We start from the raw sequence: 17517 nt of genomic DNA, 5'->3' as shown, positions 1-17517 counted from the left end.
ATACAGTAATATTCTTTCTCAGAGTATTGGTTCTTACCAGTCAAAGTTACAAAAATTTAACTGAAAACTAAAACAATGAAAAATTCCCGGATTTCTAAAACATTCCCTGGTTTTGCCCAGTTTTCCCCCTGATGAAAAAATTGCTGAGTTTTTCCCGGATCTCCTGGGTCATATACACCCTGATATATCAAAGCCATGCTGATAGTTTTCTTTGCCTTTGAATAATTGATTCATCATGAATTCATGCCACAAAAGCAAACTGTTAATTGATGGTACTATCGGGATATACGGCGACAGCTGTGACAAAATGTGTGAAGGAAATGACTTGAAATGTGGTAAGACAATTCATGTCTCCTCCCCATCAATTCCTGTTGGCGCATGACTACTGCACAAAAAACAAAAGCACTGTGCTGCCTAATCCTATATTCTCTCCAGACCTGAAGCCTGCAGACTTTTTTTTATTTCCAAAGTTGAAAACCCCATTGAGAGAGTGAAGATTTACAACAGTACATGAGATAAAAGAAAATCTGCACATGCCACTTCATTTGCCAGCAAGAAGTTTGCCAAGACTGCTTCTGGAAGTGGAAACAGTGTTGGGAGCAGTGTATCAATTGTGGAGGAGATTATTCAAATGAGACGATGTACAGTAAGTAAAAGATAAGAGCAGAAAAATTTTGTGGACAAAATTCTGGAAATTTTTGAACAGACATTGTATGCTGTCTATTTTGAATCTCGTGAACCCACTCATCAAAAAATCTGTATGCATCTTGGGCTGGGAGACTAGTGGTAAAGCATGTACCCGGAAACCCAGAGGTCACACGATCAAACCTCAGTCAGGCGACGGCCTTTTCAGTCTCTGTTTTAACCTAGTCTTCACCTCTAAACAATGTGAGGAATTGCCAGAAATAAGACACAGTTTAGATTCCATGTTAAACTGTAGGTCAGCTTTACCTGGTTGGATAGCTGGTATAGGTTAGTGACACATAGATTGCTAAAGTGGCAACCAATAGAAAGATTCATATCACGCCTTAAGTCAAATGAAATTATTATTTTTACTATGTACATAATTAAGTTGGTACGGAATCCTCAGAGCACGAGTTCCCACTTGCATGCCCCCCCCCCCCCCCCCAATTCCTCAGAGATCTCTTTTTCAATATCTAGCAAACAATTTTTTTCCTTTGTTTGGTGACCTTCAACCTCCTCCTCTCTCTGACACCTCCCCTTCTTTCATTATTGTTTCATCACCGTTTCAAAAGCTAGCAACAGTTTTTTTCACTTGTAAATGAGTCTATCAGCAGTACTTGAATTTTGCATCTTGTTGACCAGCTATTCTGCTCTTTGTAATTTTACATAACTTCAAAAGAAGTTTCCCTCTGATATAATTATAAATGATCACTACATCACCATCAGTCAGTAACCTGGCTTATAGCTACCATCTGCCAATGATAGAATGGCTACCCAATGAAATGGCCTGTAGTGTTAAAAAGCAAATTCAACCACACTGTCTCACATTCAATGCATGTACAAAATTACATCAAATATCATTTAATTCGCAAAGAATGACTTAGACATACAGTAGCATGGTTTTAACAGAGATATATTTGTGATAAATATAAGAATACTGAGCTTTAAAATTCAGTTCTCTTTAACTGAAATATTTATAATAGCACTTACTGTTCAGTCTTCTGAGAATCACTCACAAGCAGCTCCTCAGCAGCAAAAATTTTTGTCAGCTGCTCACAGATCTGTTCCACAGGTGCATCTGTACCCTGGTCATCAAGTATCTGTCAACGGCAACACATACAATTACAATTCCAGAAGTACAACACACCTGATCCTATTCTATAGTCAGATATTGAACAATGTACAACAGTTATGGTCTTTTGTTAGACCTGCAAGACATACCTGCAACTCAGTTAACATTATTCATTGATTTTTAATGTGTGGCAAGAAGACATATACATAAAAGTATGAAACAAGAACATTATCCAGTAGACTGAAGCTTCTTATTCTTCACTTGTTTATCCATCACGTTACTAAAGTTACTAAGAGTATAAAATATTATATCCCACAATGTAAATGGCAATAGTGTAGCTTCTTGTACACTGATGAACTTACCATCTGTGGAACCTTTAGAGTCTGCATAACATCTGGTGGCATGGCAACAGTTGGTGGATGCGAATTAGGGGAAAATCTTGGAGAGATGGCAATTCCCTGTGGTGGTGCTTTGAGTGGAACAGTTAGTTCTGCTAAAAATTTTTCATCAACTGGTTGTAACTGATGCTGTTTCTTCCTCTTACGGCCTGAGAAAATTACATATATTACCAAACTATTTCTCATGGTCCAATCAACTGGTTATTTAATGTGTTTAAAGTGATATTTGAAAATAAAATTATGGGAAAGGTATTTTTTGACAGCTGAAATTTCTTTTGTAGAAGAGCTAACAATAACTGGAATCAACCTGTGCATAAATGATAATACTCAGAGCAACAAAAGCAGATGGAGACAACACATACCTTAATGCCTCAGCAAGTAATGTACCACTTAAACTGTTACAAGTGGCAACCCAATTTTAACAACCACTGAACAGTATGGCACTACATGTTACTACTGAGAAGTACGAAGACAGTTCAATAAAGAATGATCATAATTCTTTTATGGTCATAATTTCTCGTGTTAAAATTTAATCTTATGATATTCTGTTATCTTAATGTGCAACAAACACACTGTATTAGTTTCATTGTTGGGATTCCTGGTTTCTGCCTGTGAGAGGCAGGCAAGGTCAGACATGTTCAGTATAGCCTACTGCTGGAATGAGGTAAAATGTGAAGAACAATATGTGGCTTTGAAATTCTGCTTTCGTCTGAACTAATCTTCAGTTGAGCCCCATACAATGTTACAGAAGCCCTATGGAGAGTCTGTTCTTCCCCACAGCACAGACTGAAAGTGGTTTAAAATGTTTAAAGAGGGGAAACAATCAATTTCAAAGGATGGTGGAACCGGTGCTCCAGTACCACTCTTACGAAAGAAAACATCAACACTACTGCTGTCATTGTGAGAGAGGATCGATAAATTACCTTGGTGCCACCCACAGATTGGTGACAGAAAAATTACACCTGACATGTGTTTGTCCGCGATGGGTTCCAAGGCTGTTGATTCGTGAACAAAATGACATTCACATGCAGGTCTGCATGCACTTAAAGTGATGTTAGAGGAACATCCGGAGTTTCTTTCAAATGTTATCACTGCTGATGAAACTTGGCTACATAATTTTTATCCTGAGAGCAACAGAAAAGCTCAGAGTGGAAATCTCCTTCATCACCAAACCCCAAAAAAGCAAAAGTGGTTGCTTCTGCTGGGAAAGTTATGGTCATATTCTTTGATATTCATGGAATGGTTTATCAGCATGTTGTACTTGCTCACACAGCATCAACTGGTCAAAACTACTGGGATGTCCTGAAAAGATTGCAAGTCCATATCAGGTGCAAAAGACCACATTTCTATGAAGCAGGCTGGATGCTGCACCACGATAATGCATGTCCGCATATTGCCAATGTTGCAAAATTCAATGTGAAGTGCATCCCTCACCCTCCCTATAGTCCAGACTTAGCCCCATGTGACTTTTTTATATTCCTAACATGAAGAAATGTCATGGGAGGCATTATCAAACATCAGAAGCAGTGGTAAGGACTGCAGAGGCGATTTTGAAGGACCTCTCAAAAAATGGTTTCCAGCATGTATTTGAAGATTGGCAGCAATACTGGGACAAGTGCATCACATTCATGGGAGAGTACTTTGAGAAGGATCATCAAAATTATGGAGATGAGTAAAGGTATATTGTCAAAAAAAATTACGATCATTCTCAACTGAACAGCCATCGTAACAGATTGGCTGACATTCCTATACTCCACTTGTTAGATGTGTTGGACATTATCTCCATCATCTGCTGTATGTGAATGTGTGTCATCATATCCTGTCTTACTAGTCTTATCTCTCACGAACACAATCATTCAGCTGACTGATGACTGTATACAAAATCAGCAATAATACATTTAGGGTCAGTGATTTGTCAAAAAACACTGGGCAAATAACATGCAATGAAAACTGTGCTCCAAACACTGGCCTTCTGACTAAGAAGCAGTTCTTTGGAAGGAATGGTGGACTGCTGGGCATTCAAGTGTCTGCACTGATAACTAACATAAACAAACAAATTCAACTGTTGCATTTGTGAACCCACCATACCATCTGCAATACCTTACACAGTGAAGGAAGAAGGGTACGCAGATATAAAAATGTTTAAAAACCTCCTTTGTACAACAAAGGAACCGACAGATAATGTTGTTGTTGCTGTTGCTGTTGTTGTCTTCAGTCCAAAGACTGGTTTGATGCAGCTCTCCATGCTACACTATCGTGTGCCAGCCTCTTCATCTACAAGTAACTACCGCATCCTATGTTCCTTTGAATTTGCTTACTGTATTCACCTCTTACTCTCCCTCTGTGATTTTTGCCCCCCATGCTTCCCTTCAGTACTAAATTGGTGGTCCCTTGATGCCTCAGAATGTGTCCTATCAACCAATGCCTTCCTCTAGTCAAGTTGTGCCACACAGTATTCTTCTCTCCAATTCTATTCAGTACCTCCCCATCAGGTACGTAGCCTACCCATCTAATCTTCAGCATTCTTCTGTAGCATCATATCTGAAACTAAAATATTTTCTGGTTGACAGCTCCTACTCCATAGTTGAATTTATGGACAAACAATAGTCTATGTGAGTGTGGTTTCATTACTGAATCTGAAATTAATGTAAAGTGCAGCAGCGTAAATGCTCAATGTATATCTTTATTTTCACAGCATTTTCTGGTTCCTACATAATATCTTATACCAGTTTCCTGAGTGGCAGTTGCAGATACCAATGCACAATACCAAGAAGTTCTGTTGATGCTCATTGTATGGAATAAACACTCCATCATTCTGAGGTCACATGGTGCATTCTACATGACACTCATTGAAGGAGCATGAAGTTCATTACATTCCTTTGTAGCGTATCGACCTTATTCAGTCAAAAAATATTCCAGAGTGAAAGTGAGTTGCAGCAGAGTCAGCAGCAGGCACGCAAGAGCATTATGCATGATGCACGATCAAGCAAAACACGGCCGACACGCATTGCAAACCTGTGCCAGCTGGGTGCAGTATAACAACTGCCAATGCTGCAGAAGGACGGAAGCCTTTCCTCACTTGCTACCATGGAACGTGCTCAGCCACTCGTGTACTAACACATTCTCATCTCAGTATCACACGCAACACCACAAGTTTGTGACAGCCAGAGTGACATTCCAGAATGCATTATGGGGGTCTGCTGTTCGACCACAGGACAGGGCACATGCTCTCACTCACGAGAGAGCTGCCCACGGAGCAGAGAGCCACCCACTTGCTGGAAGAAGGTCAGGGGCACCGTCAGCTGCGCTGCTGCGCTGTAATCACGGTCACACCCAGAGATGTTGCTGACAGCAGCATTCGAGTTACACAACATTCAGCTCCGCTCTCTACAGTGTCAGCAATGCCAGATGCCCATTGTTCTGCATGAGAGGCAACTGGATGCCTCCACCAAGCTGTTTCTCATGTACTACAGACAAGGGCTGGAATAAAGGAGTTAACTGAACAAATCCACTGTTGTCCTGTCATCTCATTTCACTCTCCATGGGTGAACATCAAAGAGTCATCCAATACTTGGAAAATATACTCTTGCTTGCAAAATGTAATTACTAAATGCTGGAAGAGAGTCTTAAATTATATTGTAATGAAGATTAAGAGAACTAACTATGCTAGATCCAAATACAAAATACAGATGTTTACACTATGAAGCCTTTGGCACCCATAAGATAACAGCTTTTATGGGTCACTTTATGGAGGAAAAATACAGATGAGATCTGAGGACAATGATTGCCTGCAACTATAATCCATTCATCATAAGAATGAACCTGATGTAAACAAACACAAACGCGATGATTGGTCAGAAGCCGTAGCACATTTGCACTGGTGTTGTTACGCTCTCGGAAGTTTGTCCTACTTATATATTAGATATCTTATTACTAAGTTATGTTAAATGAAACTTTAAGTTATTCAAATGTATTAACAGCTGCCAACATTTTTCTTAATCATGCTTTAGCTACGTAGATTTTATTTCAAAAATTGTGTACAGTCCCAGCATCTGCAACGCTGTACTCTGATTGTCGCGCTGTTAATGCGCAGTATAAAAATGGCTGAGGCTGATTTCTGTTCCTTAGTGAAGCACGTGCGTGGAACACGGTTAAAAAGTACTGAGAAATAGGCTGTTTTTAATGTTTTTCATAAATTTACGGAAATAATCGGCTCTTAAGTTTTCCCGGTGCTCTATATACCGCAGTTATTAAATAAACATGCATAGAATAAGTAGCACAGTCGGTAGCATCATTGAATGTAAACAAATTCTGTTATTCGTGCGTTGGTTCCAATATCCCCAGTATCATTTTTTTATCATCCAATTTGAAATACCTACATCTCTTAATTATAAAACTCATTTTCATTTTTTATGAATAATGCACGTCTTCTTATTCCTAATTATATATTAGACACAAAATTCCTGTCGTCATTTCAGATACAATTTCTTAATTACCGATGTTTTATGAAAGACTATTCATAAAAGTTGTTCAAATTAAGAAAACATAACAATTTAATTTTTTAAGACAAAAATGAAAAACCAAATCCTCTTTATTTGGACTATGTCCATCATTTTATACCACAGGGATAGATAAGTATCATAGAAACATGAAAAACAATCATTTTCACAAATGCTGCATTTTTACATTTTCCACAGTACCATTACAATTTGAACCCAGCAGAACTGATTTGGAGCCAATTTATGTAATTTGGCCCAAGAAATACCAAGACTGTTAAGCTGCCAGATGTACTGGAACTAATGCATGCAGCTTATTCAAACGTCACTGCCGAACGCTGGTGGGATATAGAACAGCTCGTCATAAAAGAAGATGAGAAAATGCTGCGCCAAATTGGCTTCGTGGATTCTGTTGTTGTTAGGTTTGTTATCAATGTAGCAGATGGCACTTGCAGAACTGAAATGTATTTCTTGGATTAGGTTTGTTATCAATGTAGCAGATGGCACTTGCAGAACTGAAATGTATTTCTTGGATTCAGATACGGGAGGAGCTAAGAGATTACCAGACAACTGACTGTAAGTAACACCTACAGTGGCTTCAATATTTAACTATATGGTCAAATGCTTCAATATTCTCTTACGTTACACACAGCTTATGCAGAAAAATTACCCAGTGGTTAAGCCAGGAATTTTCAATATTCTTATATTTAATTACAATAATAGGTTAGCTAAAAACAATAATGTGTTGCTGTTTTCGTTTAGTTGTCTAAGGAGCGTATTGTGGGAGATTTGCAGTGTATTATTTCATTCTGCTCAAAAATTAAATGGCATTCGAAGCTGTATTGCACCCCTGCTTGTCTCTAGTTACTTGTTAACTGCAGCTGGCCACATCACTGCACGCTATCTGGACCAGCTGACGGGCCAGTGCTGTGCAAGTTAAATGCGCCAGTAAAGCTGTGGTCCCGTATTATCACTAAGTCAATGTGCGCATAACGCACAGCACAAAATGTACCCTTGTTATCGTACTTGACAATACTTGAGGCAGTTTGGCTGCAGTTTCATGTGAAATGGAAATCCAATGAGGTTGTAGTAAATGCGGAAGAATACATAGTGCAATGTTTACATCTGGTTTATTCTTATGATGAACAGATTATAGCACAAAAACAGGTCATGTTGATACCAGGCTCTGAAACTTAGAAGTGCATAGACCAACACTGTGACTGCGAGTGTAGCTTCGCTAAGGTTTGGCACTGCTCACAAGCCTAACTGAACAAGATGGGTCTTGCACTGCCAGGCTACTGAATCATCTACAGCGTTGTTCAAGATCCCGAAGCCATGTACAAATTTCTGGAACATTGGTATTGAGATCTGGGCAAAAGGATACTGGGAGTTGTTAAGCAGAGCTCTGGCAATGACTTCAGATCATGTGGCACATCTAGCTACTTATCTCTTTACAGATAATAAATAGCAGAAATTTAGTATCCAGAGACAGATTAGTGAAGCTGAAAAAAATATAAATACAACCAAAAGGATGTATTACATTTATCAGAAGGGCAGCAAAGAAAACAAAGACTAATAGAAGAAAAACACCAGGCAAAGAAACACCAGGCAAAGAAACACACCAGCACAAAATTATGACAAAGGCTTTATTATAAAGAGGGTTGTAGTATAAATACTGAAGGAGTCCCAGACAGAATAGCAAGACTGATTATAAACATAAATAATAATTCAGGCCTAAGCACAATTGTATTCACATTCCGACAACCACATAGAAAACCTCTACAAATAGGGCAAATATTAAAAGATGATGATAATGAGAAATTTTCATATTAACATGTGACAGTGAAATAAAAACAGTTCTTTGGTGGAAAACTGCAGTAAAACTGCAGTTATGATACAAGAAGTGGCAGATGTCACACATTAGTAGAACTAGCCCTGAACAATCTTCAACACATAGGACACTGAATTGGCAAGAACAAAATAGAAATAAAATTAAATCAACTACATTTAATGAAAGAACACATAAATTACACAGTAAACGAGGAGGAGCTTGCATCATGTGTGACTGGAAAGAAATACACTGACCACTCACATTAATGTGATCACCTGTCAATAGATGGAATAACTTGCTGTTCGCAGCACGGAGGACTGTGAGACACACAGGTATTATGTCAATAAGATTCTCAAAGATACCAACAACGATGTGGAGACATGCTGACTGCAGTGCCGTGGCCAGCAATGCTACGTTTCTCAGTTGAGGATACAAAGCATGAACAGCTCTATAGAGATGGTCCCACAGATTCTCAACTGGATTTAAATCAGGGGGAGTTCAATGGCCAGGGCAATATGGTAAATGGAAAACTCATCTTGATGCTCTTCGAACCACACATGTACAAAGTGAGCTGTGTGACACATTACACTGTTTTACTGATAGAATGCCATCATCAGAGGAAAAACAAACTGCATGTAGCGATGGACATGGCCCCTAATGATAGATGCAAACTTGTGTTCATCCACTATGTGTTCCAGAATCACAAGATCACCCAGGGAATGCCACAGAAGCATTCCCAACACGCAATACTCCCTCCTCCAGCCTGACCCTTCTGACATTTGTTGCAGGGTGTCTGCTTTCAGGTGTTTTACACTGCACATGCCAATGACCATGTGTGTGATGAAACATAAAACATGGTTCATCTGAAAAAGACATCTGTTGCCACTTAGTGGACGTCCTATTGCAGTACTGGTATGCATGGGTGCATGAACCATCCACCTGCTGCAGAGGCACATAAGCAGCAAAGTTCACTGAATAGTCATTGAGGGGACACGTTTGGTAGCCTCTTGGTTCACCAGGGCGATAAGTTGCTCAACTGTTGCACATTTATTTACCCGTACACATCACTGCACCCGTCGTTCACTCCCATCATCTATGACCTGTGGTCCACCACAGTTACCTCGGCGCCAATTTTGGATAGCGCACCATGCAACGTATACTTTAATCAAGCGGCACACAAACGGTTTAGAAACTTAGCCATTTCGAAAATGTTGCCATTATTGCCCAAAAACTGATGATCATTCCCTTATTGGACATCAGATAATTAACACCATTTCCACATTATGACAATGATTATGCTGTATTCCATGCCCTTCTGACACACTTTATATGCCCTCCAATGCTAGCACTCATGTCGATGTCGAACATAGGTAGTGGTCACATAAATGTGACTGGACTATGAAATTGGTCAGACAATAAGAATGGTGGAAGACAGACTATATGAATACATGCACTACATCAGGCTGTTCAGCCCAAGTCAGCTGTTGCTGAAGTGTGATCAAAACAGAAATTTTTGTTTTTCTTAAACAATATTTATTTATTTGTCAACTTCGTTCCATTCAAAGTAATCCCCATCAGATATAATAGACTTGTGCCAGCACTTTTTCCAATCTTGGGAGCACTTCTGGAACTCACTTTTCGTTATGACGTTCAGCTCCTTCAGTGATTCTGTTTTTATCTCATCAATGGTGGCAAAACAATGTTATTTCATGGTTCTCTTCAACCCTGGGAACAGAAGGAAGTGACAGGATGCCATGTCTGGCAAATATGGTGGCTGAGGGAACATAATGGTTCTTTTTCTTATCAAAAAATCATGAACAAGCATTGAGGTGTGATTGAAAGCATTATCATGATGCAATTTCCATGAATAGTTTTTGTCACAATTCTTGTGGTTTTTCCCAGAATTCTTAATGCAAACAGCACATAATTCCCAGGTAGTTTTCCTTACTGACCATACGACTGTAAGGCAGGAACTCATGATGCACTATCCCACTGTAATCGAAGAAAACAGTGAGTGACTAAACTAGTCAAATTTTTTTCAGTATCCACTCTATAGGCAGTCTGCATTGGGACGATTGGACCTTGGTTTCATTGTCATATTCATACATGCATGTTTTCTCACCTGTTACAACTGTTTTAGTAGTTGTGGATCATTGTCAACTTCACTCACCAATCCCTGACCAATGTCTACAAATCATTTTATATTGAAATTCAAAAATTTTGGAGTAAACTTTTTGCTACGCTTTTCACTGCCAAACAAACTTACTCATATGAGATTCACCAAAAGCCACAGTCACCATTTCGAATGTGGTGCTGCACTTTATTTCATTTATCAAGCCAAATTTAATGCAATTCTTTGATCCATCTTTTGCAAAAATAAAAATTCAACAAGCACTTGAATGCACGTGTAACCTTTTGGACTGCCAACAATAAACTAAATAGTCAACAGCTGAAATGCAAAAATATATCAGAAACAAGTGTACCAACAACATAAAAGAAATTGTAAAAATGTTACTTTTTGATCACACCTCATACTTGCATGTAAACATGCTGTGCAGCAGAATAAAACAAATGCTGCAGCACAGCCTATATCAATTTGGGACAGCACTGTCCAGGATGCTGTGGAAGCCCATCTTTCAAATATCCTCCTGAACATGCAAATGGTACATCACTAAAATGTGCAACTCTGTATTGCATTATTCAAACCACAAATGGTTACAAAGAAGGTAAAAGGAAGTACACTACAGCTCTGACCTTTACCTGAGGGCATGCCACTTAACTGCATAGCTTAATGATGATGGCATCCCATTCGGTAAAATATTCCAGATGAAAAATAGTCCACATTCCACAGCACTGGATGAATGCTACTCAGGAGAACGTCGTCATTAGAAAAAATAAGACTGGCATTCTATGGATGAGAATTTGGAATGTTGGATGCATTTCTGCATGTTTTGTTTAATGAAACATATTCTGTCAAGTTACTAGTTATGCATTGTGATAAAGAGATTTAAAAAAATGTCTACTTGAAACTCTTGTGACTTTCTCCATTAAGCTATTGAGTGACGTAGTCCAGATGCCTTAATTCAGTAGGAGACACAGTGTATGCATAGTTCCTTAAGATGGACATTGTAGTTTGACTCCCGATTGTGCCTCCATTCTAATCTTGTGCTCTTTTTCTCATGACCTCACAGTCAACGGGAAATTAAAACCTAACTTCTGCTATCATTAAGAGCTGTCTTGTTCCATTTAAAATGGAAATGAGTATGGTGAAATTAGATATAATGAGAATTAGGGAAGTGCATTTGGTAATAGTTTAATTACATATTAGTTTCCAAAACATATTTAGTGTCCTTTTGCATCTGTATTTAATATATTATCGTTATCACTTAGTAAATCTTCCAAAACATATTTAGTGTCCTTTTGCATCTGTATTTAATATATTATCGTTATCACTTAGTAAATCTCTTAACTAATTTCCAAACTACAATGGATACTAAGTGTGTGAGCTGCAGTAGGAAAGTTAGTTCAGGGGTTTTGTGCAGCTGTTGTGACAGGTGGTTTCATTGGGGAAATTGGAGCGGTGTGGGAATTGGGGAAGCAAACGAGACTCTGCCATTCTTTTGCAGGGTTTGCTCAAGAGACAGGATTATAAGTGAACAGGAGGGGAAAATTAGAGACCTTCAGGCTGATTTGGACAGAGCGAGGGAGGAACTAAAGAGGTTAAGGGGGGAGGAGGGTAAACAGCGGTGGGAAGTGGTAGCTAGAAACAGGGGCCACAGAAAGAGGACAGTGTCTCACAGTTTCCCACTTGGCACAACCAACAGATTTGCCTTGCTACCACAATTAAGTAACAAAGAGCCTCCAGTAGAAACAGATGTAGTTAAGATGCAACAGAATCTCACTAGGAAACCAACTGTTTCAAAAAAAGTAGAAAGTAAGAGGAAACTTCTATTGATAGGTAGCACCCATGGAAGAGGTGTGGGCCAGATTTTGCAGGAAAAATTAAGTGACAGGTACCAGGTCACAAACTTTTTCAAGCCAAGTGCATCTCTTAGCCAGGTGGTAGAGGATATAGGTTCCTTGTGCAAGGGTTTCACAAAGCAGGATAATGTGATGATAGTGGGTGGAGTGGAAAACAGTACTGATAGGGATCAGTGCTACAGTATTGAGAGTGACATGGTGAAAATAGCCTCAGCAACGACCCATACCAATGCTGGACTGGTGCCTGCTTTTGTGCGGCATGATCAGCCCCAGTTGAACCGCTCTGTCAGGAGTCAGTTGGATCAGTTGCGTAGGGTGGCCACTCTGTCAGACATTGGATTGGTTCCTGTCAAGGCTGTTGATAGGGGGGATTTCACAAGCCATGGCCTACACCTCAATAGGAAAGGGAAGGATAAACTGGCAGGGTTGTTAGCGAAATCTATAAGGGGGGACACTAGTACTCATGGATGTACCTCTTTTTTAGACTAATATCAGTGTCCAATGAGAAGTTCAGGCAGGCAGGTGCTAAAGAGGTCCAAAACTCACAAAATTCTCACAACAGGAAAGTAAATAATGATGTTACCATATTTAACCAAAATATTGGTGGATTAAAGAAAAAAGTATATTCTCACAAATATAAAGTAAAAAATAATGTTACCATTTTTCACCAAAATATCCCAGGATTAAAGAATAAAGTAGATGAGCTGCTGGCTTGTTTAGGTGACATTGAATCTTATAGTGTAATAGATATACTATGCCTGTCTGAGCATCACATTGTGTCTGATATGGAAAAGGTAAATTTCAGTGGTTATAAACCAGCTGCACATATGAGTATAGAGAATAAGGTGAAAGGAGGAGTTGCCATACATGTCAAAAGTTATCACCGTGTAGAAAGCTTGGATACAAATAAGTGTTGTCTAGAGCAACCTATAGAAGTATGTGCCTGTCAAGTTAAACTGAAGGAGGGCTCTTTTATAATAGTAACAGTATACAAGTCCTCTTCAGGAAACTTTCATTTATTCCTGGAAAACTTGGATGCCTTGTTGTGTTATATGTCAGTTAGGGGAAAGGAAATTATTATTTGTGGGGACTTCAATGTTGATTCATTGAAAGAGTGTAATAGGAAGAATGACCTGGAAGTCTTGCTTGGTTCTTTCAATTTGACATCTGTCATTAATTTTCCTACTCGGGTAGTAAAGGACAGCAGCACATTGATAGATAACACTTTTATAGACCAAGATCAGTTTAAAACCATAAATTCTTGTCCTGTTGAGAATAGCCTTTCTGATCATGATGCTCAGCTAGTTACAGTATATGACATAGCTCCATTCAGTAATTCAAAACTACTCTCCAAACTTGTGTGTTCAATTAATGACTCAACAATTAGAAATTTAAGAGAACATCTTCAGCAGTTAGACTGAGATGAGGTGTACAATGAACCCGATGCTAATTTAAAATACAACTTATATCATGATACACTTTTAAGAGAATTTGAAAACTGTTTCCCAAGAAAGTAGTTAAATCTAATTATAAGAAACCATGCAAAAAACCTTGGCTTACTAAAGGAATAAAAATATCTTGTAACCACAAAAGGGAACTGTATCTAACAACAAGAAAGAGTAATGACCCAGAAACAACCAAATACTATAAAAACTACTGTACTATTATAAGAAAGGTTATTAAAAAGTCCAGAAGCATGTGCATCATGTCTGAGATTAATACCTCTGATAACAAAATCAAAACAATTTGGAATATTATTACAAGGGAGACAGGGAACCAAGAGTACAGGATGACAGCATCACCATCAAAGTGAATGGAAACTTGATAAACAACAAGCCAGAAGCCGAAAACATTTTGAATAATCATTTTTTAACTGCTGTAAAGAAAATAGGATCTAAATGTTCATTAGAAGAAGCAAGGCAAAGGCCTTACCCCACACCATTTGATACAATTGAAATTCCACCCACCTCTCCTGAAACTAGGTAGATAATAAACTCTCTCAAGAATAAAAGCTCACATGGAATTGATGGCATTTCCAGCAGGATAATAAAAGCTTGTTCCCAAGAAATAAGTGGGATTCTTGGCCACATATATAATAGTTCTCTGAAGCAGGGTATTTTCCCAGATAGACTGAAGTATGCCATTGTTAAACCACTGCATAAAAAAGTGCATAAAAAAGGGGATATGTCTGATGTCAACAACTACCACCCAATCTCTCTTCTGACTGCCTTATCCAAAATTCTTGAAAAAGTAATGTATTGTAGAGTAGCTTCACACCTTTGTAAAAATAAAGTTTTAACAAAATGTCAGTTTGGTTTCAAGAAGGGTTTTTCAATGGAAAATGCTATATATACTTTCACTAATGAAATATTAAATGCTCTGAGTAACTGGAAGTCACCTGTTGGGATTTTTTGTGACCTAGCAAAGGCTGTGATTGTGTAAATCATGGAATACTTCTAGATAAGCTCAAGTACTGTGGTATGAATAGGACAGGGCTCAAGTGGTTTAAATCATGCCTAACTGGAAGAGTGCAGAACGTTGAAATAAGCAGTTCGCATAATATGCAAAAAACTGGTGATTTCTCAAACTGGGGAACAATCAAGAATGGGGTGCCGCAAGGTTCGGTCTTCGGTCCTCTGCTGTTCTTAATACATATTAATGACTTGCCATTCATATTCACAAAGATGCAAAGCTGGTACTTTTTGCCGATGAGACAAGTATAGCTATCACACCCAACAAACAAGAATTAACTGGTGAAATTGTAAATGATGTTTTTCAGATAATCATTAAGTGGTTCTCTGCAAATGGGCTCTCATTAAACTTTGACAAAACACAGTATATACAGTTCCACACAGTAAATGGAAGGACACCATTAATAAATATAGACTTCGATCAGAAATCAGTAGCTAAGGTAGAATATTCAAAATTTCTAGATGTATGTATTGATGAGGGGTTGAACTGGAAAAAACACACTGAGGATCTGCTGAAATGTTTTGAGTTCAGCTACATATGCTATTAGGGTCATTGCAAATTTTGGGGATATACATCTCAGTAAATTAGCTTACCACGCCTATTTTCATTCTCTGCTTTCATATGGCATCATATTCTGGGATAACTCATCATTGAGTAAAAGAGTGTTCATTGCACAAAAACGTGCAATCAGAATAATTGCTGGAGCTCATCCAAGATCATCCTGCAGACACTTATTTAAAGAGCTAGAGATCTTCACTGTAGCCTCACAATAAATATATTCACTTATGAAATTTGATATTAACAATCCGAACTAATTCAAAAATAATAGCAGTGTACTTGGCTACAACACTAGGAAAAAGGATGATCTTCACTACTAAAGGTTAAATCAAATTTTGGCTCAGAAGGGGGTAAATTATGCTGCCACCAAAGTCTTTGGTCACTTACCTAATAGCATCAAAAGTCTGACAGATAGCCATATAGAATTTAAAAGGAAATTAAAAGATTTTCTTAATGGCAACTCCTTCTACTCATAGATGAATTTTTGGATATAGTAAGTGGGTAATTTCCACAGCCGCCACAAAATAAATAAATAAATAAATAAAAAATATTGTGTCACTTAATATTTTGTGTGATGTAATATCTTGTATAGACACCTTTTATTAATCTGACAAGTTCCATATCATTACGAAGTGTCGCATTCATTATCTATGGAACAAGTACTAATCTAATCTAATCTAATCTGAATGTAGTTAACTGATTATGAAATGTACACCAAAGCTGAATAATTTACAAAAAAGCATAAAAATAAGGAGATAGAACCTGAATCAGTTCAAACAGATATTATTCAGAGTTTCAAAGGGAGGCTGGGAAAGACTAAAGAGGAAGGGCAGGTCACTCAGACCTCAGGATGAGAGGACTCACATGTAATGAGGACAAGGGTAGACTAAAACTAAGTTGTTAACTGTAACTCTGATGTGTAACCCTATGTTTGCCTTTCTAACGAATGATACTCATAAATGATCAAATGGTATAATGAATTATTGTATAAGAGAGCAAGACTACCATGCAAATTTATTACTTATTTTCACGTGGAGAGCCAATGCAAGAGACAGTGCATATCTTCAAGGTGTGACAGGGACCGCAGTAACTTCACCTGCGTGATATTGATGTTCCCTTTATTGCCAGCCCATAATGGAGAAGCGTATCATCCCAAGAGGAAATGGCATGCTAAAACAATGACTGTATAGACATTTGAAGACAAATGAAGATTGTATTGTAACTATTATTTGGAGTAGTCAGAGCTGTCTAGTTGAGATTCACATTCTGAATTACAATGTTATTTGTAACATTTTTGAAGAATCAAATATTTGTTGTAAGAAGGTTATTGCATCATATGGCACATGTATCTGAGAAATGTCATGATGTTTATTTCAAGAAAATAAATATTGGGCTCAATCCTTAAATTCCAGCATATACGGCACAATTTCGCGAAGAATTCCACAGCTGATATATCTACAGTCAACCAAAGGCAAGCACAATAATGTTCAATATTCACTGCTGGCAATAAATCTAAACTTTGAGAATAACCAACAAGAACATTATGAGATGAAGGGGAAGCATCAGTGAGATGGCATTGTGCCAGCTCCAGAGATGGTAAAGAGAGATTAATGGAAAGAGAAATGAAAGTGCAATTAAGACAGGAGAGAAGGAAATGAGGAATTCTTAACAACTTCAACACTGACCAAAAATTTATGTAAGATCATTTCTTACTCACCTCTTTTTGGACCATCAGCATCATTTTCTTCACCATCACTGAAAATACACCACATAACATTTCAATAACACAACATGAGAGGCTAACAGCTAACTGTGTAGTACTCAATTTTGCATCACTTCTTATATATAATAGTTGTACTGAACAGAGAAAAAGAACAGAATTAAATGAAGCAGTTATAAAAATCCTTACCCCGAAACTTCCAGATGTCTGTGTGTCCCATTGCATGTTATAGTCAAATGAAACAAATTCATCATGTTATCTGTAGGCGACATAAAAATATTAGAATAACATAAATATAAAAAATA

At 38.1% G+C, this 17517-nt stretch overlaps 1 protein-coding gene across 1 annotated transcript in view; it reads right to left on the bottom strand.

Moving 5' to 3' along the window:
- LOC126331179 (uncharacterized) overlaps positions 1-17517 on the bottom strand; it is a 371504-nt gene that overhangs the window by 293006 nt on the left and 60981 nt on the right. The window contains exons 3-6 of the mRNA XM_049996454.1: positions 17402-17471; positions 17210-17247; positions 2119-2303; positions 1675-1784 (exon numbers count right to left, since the gene is read on the bottom strand). Of these exons, the coding sequence (XP_049852411.1) occupies positions 1675-1784; positions 2119-2303; positions 17210-17247; positions 17402-17471 (403 nt within the window). The remainder of the gene's footprint in view (positions 1-1674; positions 1785-2118; positions 2304-17209; positions 17248-17401; positions 17472-17517) is intronic.

This window comes from Schistocerca gregaria, chromosome 1 (assembly GCF_023897955.1).
Source record: "Schistocerca gregaria isolate iqSchGreg1 chromosome 1, iqSchGreg1.2, whole genome shotgun sequence".
NCBI lineage: Eukaryota > Metazoa > Arthropoda > Insecta > Orthoptera > Acrididae > Schistocerca > Schistocerca gregaria.
Note: the sequence above shows the minus strand (reverse complement) of the source record. Positions and strands in the feature narration are given on the sequence as shown.